This window comes from Alligator sinensis, unplaced genomic scaffold (assembly GCF_000455745.1).
Source record: "Alligator sinensis unplaced genomic scaffold, ASM45574v1 scaffold872_2, whole genome shotgun sequence".
Taxonomy (NCBI): domain Eukaryota; kingdom Metazoa; phylum Chordata; order Crocodylia; family Alligatoridae; genus Alligator; species Alligator sinensis.
In genome coordinates, this window is record NW_005842132.1 from 448001 (window position 1) to 464868 (window position 16868).

At 42.0% G+C, this 16868-nt stretch overlaps 1 protein-coding gene across 2 annotated transcripts in view; it reads left to right on the forward strand.

Annotated features, from left to right (window-relative positions):
- Positions 1-9929: 9929 nt before the first annotated feature.
- Positions 9930-16868, forward strand: part of USP49 (ubiquitin specific peptidase 49) — a 15371-nt gene continuing 8432 nt past the window's right edge. For both annotated transcript variants that reach the window (XM_006025046.3, XM_006025048.3), the window contains exons 1-3: positions 9930-10072; positions 11413-12823; positions 14590-14794. In XM_006025046.3, the coding sequence (XP_006025108.1) occupies positions 11441-12823; positions 14590-14794 (1588 nt within the window). In that variant the 5' untranslated portion in view covers positions 9930-10072; positions 11413-11440. The remainder of the gene's footprint in view (positions 10073-11412; positions 12824-14589; positions 14795-16868) is intronic.

Here is a 16868-nt window from a genome sequence, read left to right on the forward strand (position 1 = left end):
TTTTAGGGGCCCCACATGCCGGATAGAATGGCCTGGCAGGCCGCATCCGGCCCCCGGGCTGCATTTTGCCCACCCCTGCTCTAAGGGGCCCCAAACGATTCTCTTGCCCAGGGCCCCAACAACCCTAGGGCCATCACTGCCACTACCTTACTGTCCATACACTACTAGGAGGATTTTTGCCTTTCACCATTCGGTTGTGACAGCACTATTTATAGGAAATACATTTAAGGAAGGGACTGTGTTCGAGAACAACCGTTTAATCAGGTGCACAGCTCAACCTCTGTAGGGTAATGGGTAAATATCATACTAGTATTCTTGGGGAAACTTTCAGTGGGCACTTAGGGACATCTACCAGGCAGATGGGGAGAAACCAAATGAACAATCACTGGTATGGGGAGACTTGATGGTAAACTTTCTGTCTTAAGATAGTAAAGCAGATTTGTTATTACGTTGATCTTTCTTAGACTGTTTTCCATCCTTTTTGTTAAGCACATACATTCAACCGTAAAAGCAGAAGGCTGTATTTCCCTATCAGTTCTTGATAAGATGTGTAACATAGGCACAGGTGGTGGAAAGACAAGATTTGCATTTCATGAAATCCGTGGGATCTGCAATCATTCTGACAGCTGACGGAGTGGGGTCCTATAGCAGTAGAGCAGTTGGGCCTTGTGCATCTCTGAAGCTTTCCCTAGACAACCAGTTAGCGAGGAATTTTTGTTGCAGTAGGTTATAATCTTGGTCGCAGAGAGAGGCATTCCCTGAGGTCTAAATGATTAGGTTTTGTTTGCTCTGGAAAGAAGGTAGGTGGAAAATGTGCACTGTGAACTTTAGCTTCTACACCAAATTCAACTGTGGTGTTAGCAGTAAATGGACGTTGCGCCCATGATTGTAAGGACTGAATTTGGTGCTGTCTGTCTTCTGCAGAAAAAAGCAGCAGAGAGAATTGAGCCATGTATAAAAAAATAATAATAATAATAATAATAATTTACAGCCTCTTGTGTCACAAGGTAGTATCTTGAGCAGTTTCTGCTTTTCCCTAAGGAAAATAACTTCAGTACTTTAGACTTATCTTATTCTCTCTCTTCTCCACAGGAAGGTTTCTGTTGTCTTTATTGATCTGTTGCCTGACTGTTCAGGCTTGGATCCCTTCAGTCCTCTTGGTGTTTTCCAGATTGTAAGGGGAAGCCAGTTTAGACTCAAGCTACAAAGTGAGTTAGTCAAATATTTAATCACCTAAAAGAGCAGGCTCCTACTTATAAGAATGTTGTGTCTAAAACAGAAGAATCACCTAGTTAGTAGGAACTGATTCCAAGACTTCACCCATTTTTGGGGGGTCCTCTCTGTATTTCTTCACCTTCCCACACATTTCGTTTCCATATATGAAGTCATCTTCCTTTGTTAATAATGACGTAAGTGCTTGCACTGCAGTCAGTCCACTGGTATAATGTGAGAGATCACTTTATGTTGAACTACGTTGCAGGAGCAGATAAATTCTTAAACATCCCCTTTTAATGCAAATGTTCCTTTCAGTGACAGAAAATGAAATGCACAATTGTTTTGCTGAGACTCCTAGCTATCATCAGGGTCTTGGCGAATCCTTATTGAAAAATGGAGGTAAGGCTTCTGGAACCGTAATTGTTGGTATACCGTGGGCCAGCACTGCCAGCCGCCTTGCATTTGGCCTTTAGGAAGGCTATACTGAGATGGATTTGTGGACGAAGGAAACTCTGCCGCCTTCTTTGTTTGAATTTGTGATTATTTTAAATCCTTAAATTGTCAGCTCTGTTTCTGATAGATACCAAATTGACCAATAGCAGCAACCGCAGCAGGAAGGGGTGCATTACAACTTGTGTACATTTAGAAGACAGGGTTCGGATGTCCATAATTATTGGCCTTTGTTTTAAAGGTGTGATCTCCTTGTTCTCTGAAGATACTTTTCTTGCAGAAAAAGCCCTAGACTGATCAAAATTAAACACTTGTTTTTTCTCTATATCTATTCTGGCAACCCCCTCTAGTGGAGATGCAGTTTATGCCAACCAAGTGGTTCTTTTGCTCTTATTTAATTTATGCAAGTTCTCTGAAGGGAGCAACTGTGTTTGTACTAAGGTTTTTTTTGTCGGACTGGCTAGGCTAGTTGGGAATGGGGAAAGAAAACCACACGTGAGATGGTTATACCAGTAAAGCATTTAACTGTAGACTGCGCCTTTAAATTGTTCAGTATGTTCATTGCAGATAAAGCAATCTTGGAAACTGCAATACTTTCTTTTAAAGTACTCTCAGATCCAGAGATGTGGGAAAAGGGATGCTTTTTCATTTTTCTTCTGCATCTAAAGTAGACAGCTAAAAGCTCTCGGTGGCTTGCAAGCCTGTTGGTTTCAAGGGGCAGGCAGCTCAGAACTGTATTAATATGCGTAGGAATCTATCAGGCTGAGATTTTTACTGAATGCAGCCCTTCTCTGAGTCTATGTAATTTCCTAGAATCATGACTTAAAATTTGTCTGAATTTGCAGCGTGTGCTAGATGTCGCCAGGTTGAAATTACCCTAAGTATCAGTTCACTTCCCATCTGAGGAAGGATCGCTGAGAGTGGAGAGAGGCTTGTGAGGAGCAGAGGGTTTTTTGTACCGCTGTTTGGGTTCCCAAAAGTCTGATGGATCTTTTTTTTTTTGTTCAGGACGACAATATGCAAAAATGAGTCAATGCTGTCCATTTAGATTGTCTCGTACTTGAAATTATTTACTTCCATAAACGCGAGCACAGGTTACCTTTGCATTGCCATTGATTTTTTCTCAAAAGTAACAGAGCTATGTAGGGGAGGATCACCAATTCCTGCTCGATTACTAAACTTAGCTTGAGCTAAGGTTTTCACATTCCTGAAGCGTAGACTTTTAACAACAATGCCAAAAATCATGCGAGTTGGCAATACTGCATTCACTACTCCTTAATCAACTGGATATATTAAAGCTTTAAGCAGCTACTCAATTTTTAGCCTAAAACGCATAGCCATCTACAGGAATTGGTGATTCCTGTATAAAGAAAGAGCTAAGTTTTTCACATTCCCAAAGCATGGACTTTAAGAACAGTGCCAAAAATCAGGAGAGTTAGCAATACCGTGAATGCTTGAAATAACTGGTTTTTAGCCTCCAATTCATATTGGTTTAGAATGGGATGGAAAGCGCCATATGTAACAGCATCACCCCCTTGCCCCCCACCCTCAATTTTACCTCTTTTTTTTGTTGTTTCACATGAACAGCTAAATCCTATAGAGGTCAAATTACTATACCTGAAATGGAACTTAAATTATATAGGATTTTTTTTTATATCCCTGTAGATTTTCCCCCCCCCCCCAATCTTGCAATGGCTACATTTCTTTGAAAATTGGTTTCTATCAGACACTAGATATGAGCCCAGAGCAAATTTTTACAGCGTGATATGAACTCCTGGAAAGTATCTAACATGGCCATCAATTATAATGAACTTAAAGGAGTTAATAAAACAAAGCTTGCCGTGGAAATTGACTTGGAAGTTGAGATTTAGTCCATCTCTCATTTATGGGTCCAAACTTAACAGAGTGGTGAATGCAAAATGTTGTGTGTTTAGGCTTCCCAATTTGCTAAAGGTTTTTGCCCAATCAAAGAGAAAAGTTAACTTATCTGTTTGATGGCAGCTTTTAACGCACAGGTTTGCTTGCCCTTCTCCTTCCGAGGGTGCAACATATTCACAATCAACTTGAAGCTTTTGCTAATATGTTTTTTCTTCTGGCAGCTGTATTAATTTGTCTGTAGGTTGTTGTCTACTTGATAACTTGTCATCTTGGGTAAAGGTAATCCAGCAAGCCTGGAACACAGAGTAGACAGCTCTTGAAAAAGCATGCCTCAGGTATGAACTAAAAAAAGATCGTTGGGACTATTTCTACTTGCTACACAACAAGGTTTAGACGCTTAAGAACAAGACTTCTGATTGCAGGGGAGCAGGGTTCTGTGACAAGTGACTACTCCCTGGAGAAGAAGGAGAGTGCGGGAGAGGAAGACTTCACTGAGTAGCTCTTCACTATGGTCAGCAGGTGGTTCTAGTGGACAATACAGGCTTTACCGGTCTTGGAAAGACATCTTCATATTTGCTGAGAGAAGAAAAGTGGTGGTAGCTCTAGTTTACATGTGCAGCATTTCCTTCTGACTGCAATGTCAGGCTGACCCACTTTGAAATATTCTCAAAACACTAGATTGGGACTAAGGTGTAAATTCTAGAAGGGCTGACTGCTTTGAGAGGCTTTTTATGTGGACAGGTGAGATCTTTTTGGAATAAGAGGTTGATTTCTATTTCTCATGTTCTGAGAAATATGCCTGCATTTTTTCTGTTTTATAATACAGGAAAGGAGTGCTCTGCTCATTATTCTGTGTAAACCAACCAACCACTCATCACATTTCTATTCTCAGTCCCACTTTACACCGCCAACCTACAAACAGTGCTGGTGGTTTTTGAGTTTTCCATTTCCTATCCGTCTAGAAGGACCCATCAGAACAATGTGGATGGATGGGGCCTTTGAGATGGATGCAGAGATTGGCAGCATGCAGCCCACAGGCTGGATCCAGCCCAGCAAAGGTCCAATTTGGCATGGGAGATAGGTAGCGCAAAGCTGTGCTGTTCTTCCCATCCTCCCTGCAGTGCTGCTCTCTGCTGTGGAGGTTGCTGCTCCGCTGCATCTGCACTTACCCTCACTGCAGGGTAGGGAGGAGATCAATGCAAAGGGAAGGACAGGCAGATGGCTGCTCTGAGGGGCAGAAACTTGCCTGTGGTCAGGGCCAGGTCGGAAAATGTGGCCCCTGCTGGCAGAAGGTTATTGATCCCTGGGCGGTTAGAGGGATTGCAGAAATGACAGCATTTAATATGATAGTGTTGGAGTGATGTTGTAGCCGCAGTGGTCCAGGAATCACGCAAGAGGCAAGGATTTCATAGGGTGATACCTTTTATTAAACTAACTGCGTTGTTGAAAAAGGATGTCTTGCATTTGAAAGCGTGTCTAACTCTATGCCAGCTATGCAGTTGGTCCAATAAAAGATACCACCCGAAGAAATCCTTGCCTACAGCACATAGTCATCCATCGATATTTATCATTGTGCAGTTAAATGAGGGTGTTAGGGGGATGGTCTAGTAAGCTTTAAGGTGGGAGAGGGGTAGAAAGGAAGCAGAAATTACAGTGCTCATACCATAAATCAAAAAATAAATGTAAAATATTGCAGTAGAAAACACTGGCTTGGTAGCTTACTACCAAGAAGGAAAACACACCTGCCCAAAGCAGAGTAACTCACTTAAGAAAGCAGCCGAGATCAGCTTCTCTGCTAAAGTGACTGACAAACTCCACCTGAGAGAGTGTGGTGCTTTCAAGAAACGTTCCTGCAGCATTTTTCTGTGAATGATGAAATAAAACAAAACAGTCCAGTCAGCAGAGTTGAAACAATAAGAATATATTGGCTTACTTTCCCCCAAGAAAAGAAGCATATGCTACCCTATTGCATTTTATAGTGCATAATCACAAAACTTATCCGTCCTGCTCTGTTTGCCATCCTCTGCAGCGGTGAACAATCAGAAACAGGTGTGCTTCCCTGTGCCAGCTCATGCTGTATCAGACTTCTGATACTTTTGTCCTCAATTGCGACTGCATGATAGATATAGATATATATAGTTTAGATATATAGTTAGATATCTATCTATATATCTATATATATAGGGGTGGGGGTGTGTGTGTGTGTGTGTGTGTGTGTGTGTGTATCTATCTATCTATCTATCTATCTATCTATATGTGATGTGTTTGCTATCAGGACTTCCAGTACATGCATAGGCAAAACTACAGTTTTGTATGCCTATTGCAAAAGGGTGAATTAAAAAAATCTGTTGAACGAGGTATGTGAACAAGCACATACAATTGTACATGTGTTGTGTTTTCCCCCTACTAGCTTCTCCAGTTTATTACAAATTTTAAGTGCTTGCTGCAGAGAGAAAATTCTGCCATAAACCTCAGACTGCGCACTTGGAAAGTGTGCTTTTTATCAGGCGGTACAATTAACATTTTTGTGTCCAAATTTTAAAATTATTTGCTCTAAATTAGTCTTCAATTGCCCCTCATTTTTTCTGCTGTTGATGAGAATTACAGAAATTTGAAGGTATTTTCCTCCCAGTATGAAAAACCCAAGTTAGTATTGTTCCCAGAGAAGGGAGTGCATCACAGAAGCTACTACCACCGGTTTCACCTTTGCCAGTGCCTGTAGAGAGAAGAACAAATGAAAGGACTATTAAGCCTGAACTTCCCTCCCATTACTAGCAATGATCTTCAGGCTGAAGTTCAGCGTTCAGGAATCTTGCTGCCTGCGTTATGCTTGTCCTGTGGATACACCGTGGACTTAGGGCTATCAATCCAGACTTTCCAACAATACTTTTACCTCCTTTCCCCTCTTGCACAGTTATTTTAAACAAGAAAAAGCAGCTGAAGTTGTCAAATTTCAACAGATCTCTTGAGTCTGGTTCTGAATATGGCACATGAAAAGGAAAGGTGTGGCATAGAGAAGACAGTTGTATCCATGCAAATGCTTCATGCATCTGATTACCAACAGTAATTCTCAGTCAGGAAACTGATAAGAGAGACGTAGTTGAAAGGCGTCATGTTCTCTTTGCTTTTCTGTTCAGTGCATTTCTAGCTGGCTCTTAATGCAATTTAACACTTCCTCTGCTACCGTAATTGCAGCTGTATCTCTAATCATGAGGAGTAAAGGAAAAAAAAATGGAAGCAGTCATGAATGGAAGAGGGAGCATCTATGAGACAAGCATTGCTGATAAGGAGATCCTCATCTTGAGAAAAGGTTGGGAATCTCTATTCTAATTGCAGAGTGCCATAAAACTAACTTAGACCAACACGGCTACAACCTAAACCCCCATAAAAGTAAGCGTACATTCAGTCACAATCCACTTTAGCTTTTTGTTGCTAAAGCCTTAAGAAAACATGCTAAACATTAGTTCCCTGGTACACGCTTGTTGCTCACAGTTGATCCTAGATCACCTGCACAACCTTCTGAATGCATGATCAGTTGATGTGACACTTGAAATAGTTTCAATTCTCTACAGCCTTTGCAGAGCAATTAATTTTTTTCTCCTTAAACTATTTGCAGCTTCAGATTTTTCCTCTCTCCCTGTTCCATAACTATTTTTCCCCGTTCCTTTTGTGAGTATTTACTTCATCCTCTCTGAAATAGGTAATAGTCGGCAGTTATTGTTTGCATAGTTGCGTGACAGAGAAAGCTGGAGCTTAATTACGTCTTTTAACTGTGCACGCACCTTTTACTAAAGATCACTATGTGCCCGAGGTATAGTTAGACCCACAAGTATTTTGGATACTTTCTTGACGTGTTGTACAATGCTGAAAAAAGCATAACGTTAAGAACTCAGACTTTCGATCCAGGGCAACATGCATCAAGAGCTCGCGGCTTGAGACAAACAAGGGATTGTTACATTTTTAAGATATTTTGAAAAAAGGCTTCTACTCTATCTGGTAAGTCGACATGGTTGGGGTTTGTTAGGAGAGGGGTAGGGGGCATTAATCGGGGTGCGCAGATCAAACAGCTCAGCTCATCTGGGTATGCAGAATGGGTTGAGGGGTTTGGTGTTATTTTTTTGCTTCTGTTTTGACATGAAAACCAGTTGGTGGAAAGGAAGAATTTCATTTCAGAACAGTCTTAGGAGAAGAAAGCTGAATTGATTAAATAAAACGTGCTCCTGTGCGGTGTCACTTCTTGAACAGCCTAATGAACTTGGTTCATGTTCGTAGGCCTACGCCTGCAAGAAAATACGCAGTATCCGTAGCTCCCCAAGGAGAAAAAGGTGGGAACATTTCGTGCAAAATCAAGGATGCTTGTTTGCTGGGAATAACAAAATCTAGCTCTCCGAGTCCTACTTTGCTAAGTGACCAAGGTTTTAAAAGGGCAAAATTCTTTGAACAGCAGGAAATCCTACTAGCCCACACAACAAAAACAAAGGGAACTGACACAGGGCTTGTAATTCAAATACTGACAGCCTGTTTTTATTGCTAACTACTGTACTCTGAAGCTCTCTGCCTGTGTGGCTCTGATTTCCTTATAGCCTGTTACCCAGTTGAAACGAACAACCTATTGTTACGGGTTGGTTGCTTAGAAATTTAGGATAATTTTTATGCTTCTTAATACCGGCTGCATGAAAGCCTGCGAAGCTTGGTCACTGCATTTTGCTTCTGTTTGATGAAAAGAAATCCCAGAGACCGCTTGAAGCTAATTTTTTCTATAGTAGGGACAATTCTGGGTACATTAGCGAGGCGTAAGGGTTAAATCCCCAACACTGTCGCATATGGCAGTGAGCAGAATCGCAGATGTTGATGATACAACGTAATTAGTATTCTTTTATGTAAATGAAGGCTGTCAATGTTACCATAGTGTCTACTCTTTCAAGCTGGAATCTATTGCACTTGGACTCACCAAGACTAGACAGGATTATTTCACAATTTTGAGTCAAGAATTGAGCGGAAACAGTTAAATAGAGAATACAGAAAGGGGCAGGGATGGGATTGGAGTGGGGGAGAGTTTCAACTTACTACACTAGGCCATGTTCATGCTTTTATTTCTGACCGTGCCTTCCCAGATCCTGTTGTGTTGTAAATGAGCAGGCATCCCCTAACTGCAAGGTACGGTCCATTTCCGAACTATGCTTTAAACAGACAAGGTTATTCTGATATTGAAGCGATGCAGAGAGAGAGCATTTCTAAACAGACTACTTTTATTCTTCCCTATTTGAGAACAAACAATAGAAAGAGTGCAGAGGTTTCGTTTGCCTTAAAATCTGCCTTCTTTAATAGCTGCATTAGCAATAAGGAGCTTGGTAGTAAATGTTTAAATTACACTTGCATAACAAATGTAAGAGAACCTATGGCGTCTATTCATTGACTTGTCAAATGTGCCTTCTGCACATTTGCAGTTGGTGGCTCCAATGTCCATCTTAAGACGCTTTGAAAGCATGAGATTTCCATAGTAACATTACAACTATATTCTCCATTAAAGTGGCATTCTGATCTTTAAGCTTTCTGCACGCCAGATATGAAACTCTGTCTTGAATGGTGTTATGAATGTCTGTAACCACTTTGTGCTTATTGCTGTTATTACAGATATTACAACTTTACGCTATATTGAAATACTTCAGTTCTGGGGTGTTTATATGAGGGTGGGTGCATGTGTGTGTCTGTATGTATGCATGTCGTATGTTATGGGAGTTACCTTTATTATTGAAAACAAAATCCTCTTTCAAGCCTTCTTTTTTTTCCCCTCTGCCTTGGACAGAAGATACAGTACTTGACAATCTCTTCTAGCTTCTCATCCTTAAATGTTGTTCTATTTTAAGATGCTTATATTTGACATTCTCTATTTCTGCATTTTTTGTTGTTGCTATAAAAATCATGTAGTAAATGGAGTTTCATTCAGAACAGACTCAGTCCCCCGCCCTCCACCCTGAAAAGATCTCCTATGAAGTCAAAATCAAAGTGATCACAGGAGGTGCACATTTTTGCTCAGTTTTCCTGTTCAGATTTTACTTTGCCATATAGCCGGTCATCCACTATGAAAGACCTATAGTGAAGAGGCTATGTGTGATCAGCAGATTTATAGATTATCAGAAAATGAAATCAGAAAAATGAAATTCCAGTCTGCCCTTTTCCATTTGACATTTCTTCACAGCCATGTATTTGGGTTGTTAGGTGCATTAATGTCATGGCTTCCAGCTAATTCTGTTCCCTATTATGAATATGTTCTCTGCAGTAGCTCTTACATTGAGGGGATTAATTGTGTTGTAAAGCAGCTCTGCTAGGTTTTTTACTTTGTTTACATGTATCACAGGAATATTTTTTTTCTCTCTCTAGGGCTTTGAAGCTGTGCTGCCTTTATGTGATGAAGATCTAAGTAGTAATTAATTTCCCGAAGAACTGCCAAGGCTCCTTTGGCTAAAATGGGGATGTTCCATGCTTTGGTCACTGAGTTGCAAAAAAAAGAATGTTTAAACATGACTCAGTAAGTACTGAATCACATACGTATGCATGTGTGCATCTGGCTGATGCATCTTCATCCTGTGGTTTGTTTGGTTTTTTATTTTTATTTAATTTTATTTGTTTCCACTGTTCCACATGTCAGCTCTTTGCATGAAGTGTATAAAGGAACAGTTTTACTAGTATTAAGAACTCTGTACCTGTGTGTGATTAGAATATAACTGAATAGTATTCTTAAAATATGTAGATGTGGAACACATGAGGTAACACTTGGTTGTCTAGAACTACTTTGCATTTTCTTCACCCAGGATTTAAAAACTGAGTAAATGTGTTGTCTCCTCTTTTGTGTGCAGACTAATTTGTGCATTATGACAGAATGCATTTTTTTTTAACCTGAAATATGTGTGCTGGTTTGGTTGTAACATGCACATTTTAAAATGTTGACCTTGGTTGAGGAAATAGAGGCAGACTCTTACCTGGCATATATTGATGTAGCCCTATTAAAATCAATAGATCTGTGACCATTTCCACCAGCTGATGATTTTTCCTGTGGCTTTCATAAGCTGAGCTGCCAGTTTGTGACCCAGCTTGCTTGTAAATCTTCCTTATAGGGATTTGCTGTGGAGTACTCTGTGAAAAAGCCAAAACCAAATCTGACTTAACATCAGTGATGTGCAGGTTGTGTAGTACGACTGCACTAATTACCTGAGACCTGCTACAAATGCAGTGACTGCATTTCATTTGTAAATGCTTGTTTTATCAAACCTTTGTCTGGTGGGGAAAATGTGTAATGTAGGAAAATGAATGAAGAATTCAAGAGATTGACAGTGGGATGCAGACTCTTTACCAATCCGGCACAGCCCAGGTTGGTCATGGCAGTTATCCAGCATCTGTGTGGTTTCTCTGCAATAATTTCTACAATCTAGGTCCAGTTTCTAGCAAACAGAAGTTCCAGTTACAAAACCACCATCAAAATTAGCCTTAAGCTTATCAATTCCAAGGGCATAGCTAAAGATTAAATAGGTACATGGGCTGAATTCCTCTCTTCCCTTTTACAAGTGATTCCACCCAGGGCAGGTAAAACACATTGGCAGGTCCCACTGTCCCTGTCTGAACTATCTTTAGTAGGCAGGCAGAGAGCTTCATTCTTTGGAGCTTGTCAAGTCTGTATCTGGTACTAAAAACTGCTTTTAAAAGTGCCCGGTAATAAAGTCTATGAAAGGAAATAATGTAATTGGACTTGACAAGACATGACATGCCTGTATCTCTTTAGGTCTTCTTTATGTCTTGGACAAAAGAGATGGATTTAAATATGTACGATAGTTCTAAGGTCCTTTTTTTTTTTTTCCTCCTTTACCCTTCAAGGTTAAAGCAGTGGAGACTTCTGTAAGACATGGATAGATGCAAACATGTTGGGCGGCTACGACTCGCCCAAGACCATTCTATCCTGAACCCCCAGAAGTGGCACTGCATGGACTGCAAGACAACAGAGTCGATATGGGCATGTCTGAAATGCTCCCATGTGGCCTGTGGAAGGTACATTGAGGAACATGCACTTAAACACTTTGAAGAAACCAGACACCCGCTGGCAATGGAAGTTAACGATCTCTATGTGTTTTGTTACCTTTGTGAAGACTATGTCTTGAATGATAATCCCGAGGGTGATTTGAAATTGCTAAGAAGCTCTCTGTCAGCAATTAGAAGTCAAAAGCATGATCCATCAACAAGAAGTGGTAGGACATTGCGATCAATGGCTTTGGGGGAGGACGTATGCAGCCATCAAAGGACCCCTCAGGGACAGCCTCAGATGCTCACTGCTCTCTGGCACAGGCGGCAGTCCTTGCTAGCAAAAGCGCTGCGGACCTGGTTTGATAAGAGTTCGAGAGGCCAGTTGAAACTAGAACAAAAGAAACGAATGGAGGAACTGGAGAAAAAGAAGGAAGCAGCCAGGCAGCGACGACAGGAGATGAAACGGCGGCTTCTGGAGGAGCTGGCAAACACTCCTCCCAGAAAGAGCGCAAGGCTGTTGTCTCATGTTCACAGAGAGAACTTGATTCCAAGGAAATTCAGAGAGATGGCAACAGCTTCCCCTACCTCAAGGAGAGTGCAGAGCAGCAAATTCAAACAGTTTTATTCCATCCGGCGCAAGCCCCTTATGACTCCAGGTGTGACTGGTTTAAGGAACCTTGGAAACACATGCTACATGAACTCTATTCTGCAAGTGCTAAGTCACCTCCAGAAATTTAGAGAATGTTTTTTGACACTTGACCTCTGTGAAACTGAAGAACTCTTAGCCAAAACCGTGAACGGGAAGTCTAGAATGTCTGGCAAGTTGGCAAACGGATCTGCTGCTAATGAGTCAGGGAAGAGTGACAAAATGGGGTCATATGGCAGGCAAAGCTTGCCAGTTGGCTTAAATGGTGGGTCCTCAATTAGCAGGAGTTTGGAACTAATACAGCCCAAGGAACCAAGTTCAAAGCACATCTCTCTCTGTCACGAACTGCACACCCTCTTCAGAGTAATGTGGTCTGGGAAGTGGGCATTAGTGTCTCCATTTGCCATGCTGCACTCTGTGTGGAGTTTGATTCCAGCATTTCGAGGTTACGATCAGCAGGACGCTCAGGAATTTCTTTGTGAGCTGTTGGACAAAGTGCAGCAGGAGCTGGAGTCTGAAGGGACGAAGCGCAGGATCCTCATCCCTTTCTCACAAAGGAAGCTCACCAAGCAGGTCCTGAAAGTGGTGAACACCATTTTCCATGGGCAGCTGCTGAGTCAGGTATGCACATAGGTCGGCACTGAAACCAGCCACTGCTCTCACTGTGCCAGGGAGCAGAGGTTTTATTTTCTGTCGAACCGCTGGATATTCAACAGGACTTGGGTTAGGTGTACATAATGAGGGCAGAACTTGTTATGGCACCGTGCAATAGTCCTGTTGGCATTTTCGGCACACATCCCTCATCGAATGCAATGATAATTTAGAGGTCCTTTATCACTTCAAGTTGACATTTGCACACAGCGTACAAGTTCTCAACCCTGGTGTAAGTTACTTTTTGTTCTTATAAAATATCTTTTTAATTAGTTTAGCCTTTCCTTTGTTTGCTTTCTGCGCTCAAAAATTGTCGCATGAGGGACAGAGAATACAGTCGTCTTGTCTCATAAAGAACAGAGCTTATTAAAAATTATTCGCAGGCATTGTGATTGAGCCCGCAGCGTGCTGACTACCCATAATTCTGTGGTTTCTGTGGGAGTCGCAAGAGCTCAGCATCTCGCAATGTTTGGTCCCTTGGGTATATATTTTTCCCCTTGAGTAAACCATGTTACTCCTCAAGGGTTTGACTCTGAGAGTTGCTGAGTGCTTCTGCAGGCCCTCAATTACCATTGACTTCAAAGGTCATTAAAAGTGCTCACACCTTGCAAGAGACACTTGACACTGCAGGATTGGACAGTAATAATGTTGTGTGCAGTCTTACGTATTACTCGTGTAGTGCCTTTTCCAGTGCTAGGTACCCTGAATTTGTTAACGGGCATCTAGGCGCATATTGAAGAAGAGCACTTTCAGTTTGTTATTTAAAGAGGATTTTTTTGGATGACCACAGTTAATTTAAAATTGCAGTTCATTTTGCATCATTTTAGCTCTTCACTGGTGGTGTATTCTGTCCGAACTCCTAGTTAAGGCATCCGTTACCTGCTCTCTGAGGTGCTAAATGTCAGTGCACCTTATTCTGAACCTTCCTGCTATTTTCCAGTAGTCTGTTATGCTCATTCTGCCAAGATGCTTGTTCTGATCGGAGGCCTGTATAGCTTTTGTTTACACATAGCGGATCTCATCCAAGACCTCCCATCCCTCTGCTGCACCCTCCCCCCAGCCCAAATGCTGTACAAACATTAGTAGGTTAAGTGTTACATATGAAGTAGGGATTATGCCCTGTGTAGACAGGTGAACTTAAGGTGCAGCGTCCTTCCCGAGGACAAGGCAGCAAGCTCTGCTTTGTATCTCTTAGCAGAGAAGAGATCAGCACCATCTCGCGGGACAGGAGGAACCCTGTGCGTTTGAGTTCCTCCTTTTCACCCTCATCATCCCAGGAGCATAAGTAAATTGCAGGGTTGGCATGTGATGCAGGAACTGAAATGGGCAGAACAATGAAGGTGACTATACACAGGGTTTGCTACTTAAGCAGACAAACTGAAGAAATGGTGGGAGAAGTATTGAACCCCAAGTGCTAGTATGAATATAGTTCGAAAGTATTTCAGAGAGATGTAGTAGTTTGACACAGTTAAGTGACAGTTTTCCTCTGAGGAGCTCATGGAGAGGTAAGTTTCCTGCATGGGGGAAATGGGGACAGAAAAGTTTTGACTTTTTTGCCTAGGGTCACATAATCAGCTGTCAGACCCCATTTCTCTTGGCAGCTGGACTGTATCCACTGAAGTGCACTGTCTCTTGAGCATTAGCTCTCGTGTTCTTTGAGTCATCTGAATATGAATGCCTCTCTTGTAGATGTGTATACGTACCCTCATTTGTGTGTATAAACCTTTCCTTTCCAGGTCACCTGTATAACATGCAACTACAAATCCAACACCGTTGAGCCCTTCTGGGATCTTTCCCTGGAATTTCCTGAACGTTATCACTCCATTGAGAAAGGGGTTGTCCCTGTAAACCAGACAGAGTGCATGCTGACAGAAATGTTGGCCAAGTTCACAGAAACTGAAGCTCTGGAAGGGAGGATATATGCATGCGACCAATGCAACAGTAAGTGAAGTGTTGATGTTTTTTCTTGCAGCTCAGAAACACAGTCTGCTGTTCGGGTAAGAGACATACGCTGGTGCTTAGAGGGGGAGGACGTACGGTGTGTGCATAACATGAAAACCGCACCCTTCCTCACCACTGCTGAATTAGTGTTCTTCCTGTTCGCGGTTTCTGCACTGTTTGTGCACCTCTCCCAAACTGATGGGTTGCTCCTTTTCCATTCTTTACCCTCACAATTTATACACTTCGCTAAGGACTCATTTTGTCCCCTGCTGTTTCCTGCTATGATTTTCTTTATTCGCTTGCTTCCTCTGCTGCACTAAATAGCTTGTGAGGATTTTTGTTGTAGAATATATGTTCGTTTTTTTTTTTTTTTCTTTTGCCTCTCCCATCAGGAGGCTGAGATGGAACAAGCCAACCTTGTTCCTCTGGTCTTGTTCATCCAGTCAGGGCCAGACCATTCACTATGTTTAAGATCAGGAAGGAATTTTACCCCACAGTCAGATCGCCATGAACTGCGGTGGGTTATGACTTTCTCTGCAGAGAGGGGCAGGGTCCTCTTCCTTGGATCTCTCGAGTGTGTTTTAACAGACCTGTTCTTGCAGTGGCAGGACATTGACAGTGCCCTCATCCCTCTCCTTTACCTGTGGCAAGTAGTGTTCTTGATGTTTTGGGGTATTATGCCTGGTAGTTGCACAAGAAGGATGCACAAGGCAGTCACGCAGCTTTAACAATAGGATATGCCAGTGATTCTCAAGCAGGGTGCTGCAAGGGTACTACTCAATACAAGTTACTGTTAGGTGTGCAAATACCTACATATAATTCACCAGATAAACTCTGAGCTATTGAAGAAGAATCCATAGTGTCAAAAACGTTCTGACCTGGTGTGATCTTGAGGTTTTTGCAACGGAAGAATTGTTCTATTGTTTTTCTATGGTCGAAACATAAGTAAAAGCTAAGAGAGGTGTACCTCAAGTCCAACAAGGGGCGCTTTGAATCTGAGGTTGAGAACAACTGGGGTAGGTGAACACTCCTTTAGAATGGTTTGGTTCAGGATGATCCTGTCGTGGACTAGATGACCTGCTGAAGTCCCTTCCAGCCCTACTTTTCTCTGATTCTGTCCCAGCTAGGGGATAATCGTTTTATGTCCTGCAAGATGGAAAGGCTGGGGAGCCTGCTCAGAGTGTATTTTATGTAGTCATAGCGAGTTGTAGTGTAATCTTTTTACCATGCCTCCTTCCGGTATTCTGAGCGTGAAGGTTTTTGTCTCCACAGCTGTAACTTTCCTTTATCAAATGCTTTCAAATAGCAAGTTTGAGAAATCGCCATCTGTTTGTGGATATTCTGTAAGCAAAAAAGGACCTAATTTTATCAGAGAAAAAAATTGGCTGGGATCCTTCGCAAAAAAAATGATCGCTATATATTTCATTTGGCTTTCATCTTTGCCCTGTATTCTGCTGTTCTTGTTTGTGCAGACCTAAAGTTTGCCAATAATGCAGTTTCCAGGTAATTTGGATGAGGAAGCATTAACTGAAGAAAGGAAGTCACGGTGGGAAGCAGCAGTCCTTCCTCTAGATGCCAAAAAATTATTGATGGCACTGTCTGTCAGAAGTGATAAAGGGGAGCAGCAATCCATCTGTTCTGAACTGGTGCAGTGGAATCTGGTTATCGGGTACATTTCTTACAGAGAGCCCTGGCTGCCACCTGTCCACTTTCTGCTCTGTAGCTGTGTTCTGCATTTGCTGGAGAGGTTGGTGGTCTCACATAGGTATAGGAGACCTTTTTATTTCTTTTTCCCTTCATTGTGCTATTCATAATTAGACAATAAAGATTGTGCCCTGGAATTACCTTTCTTCATGCAGCCACACCTCCATTCTGCCCTGCCAGGCTGGAAGCTCTCATCTCAACTTTTATTACGCAAGTTTTTTTAAGCTCCTGAATCGCAGGGTTGCTCGTTTTATCCGTGTAGTCTGGTGAACGGGTCCAAAGCAGCAGGTTGGTAGAATATAGTGCCAGGATGCCAATATTTTGCAAGCTGATGTGCTGATGGAGGTGGAAATAAAAATGTAAAAGCAGG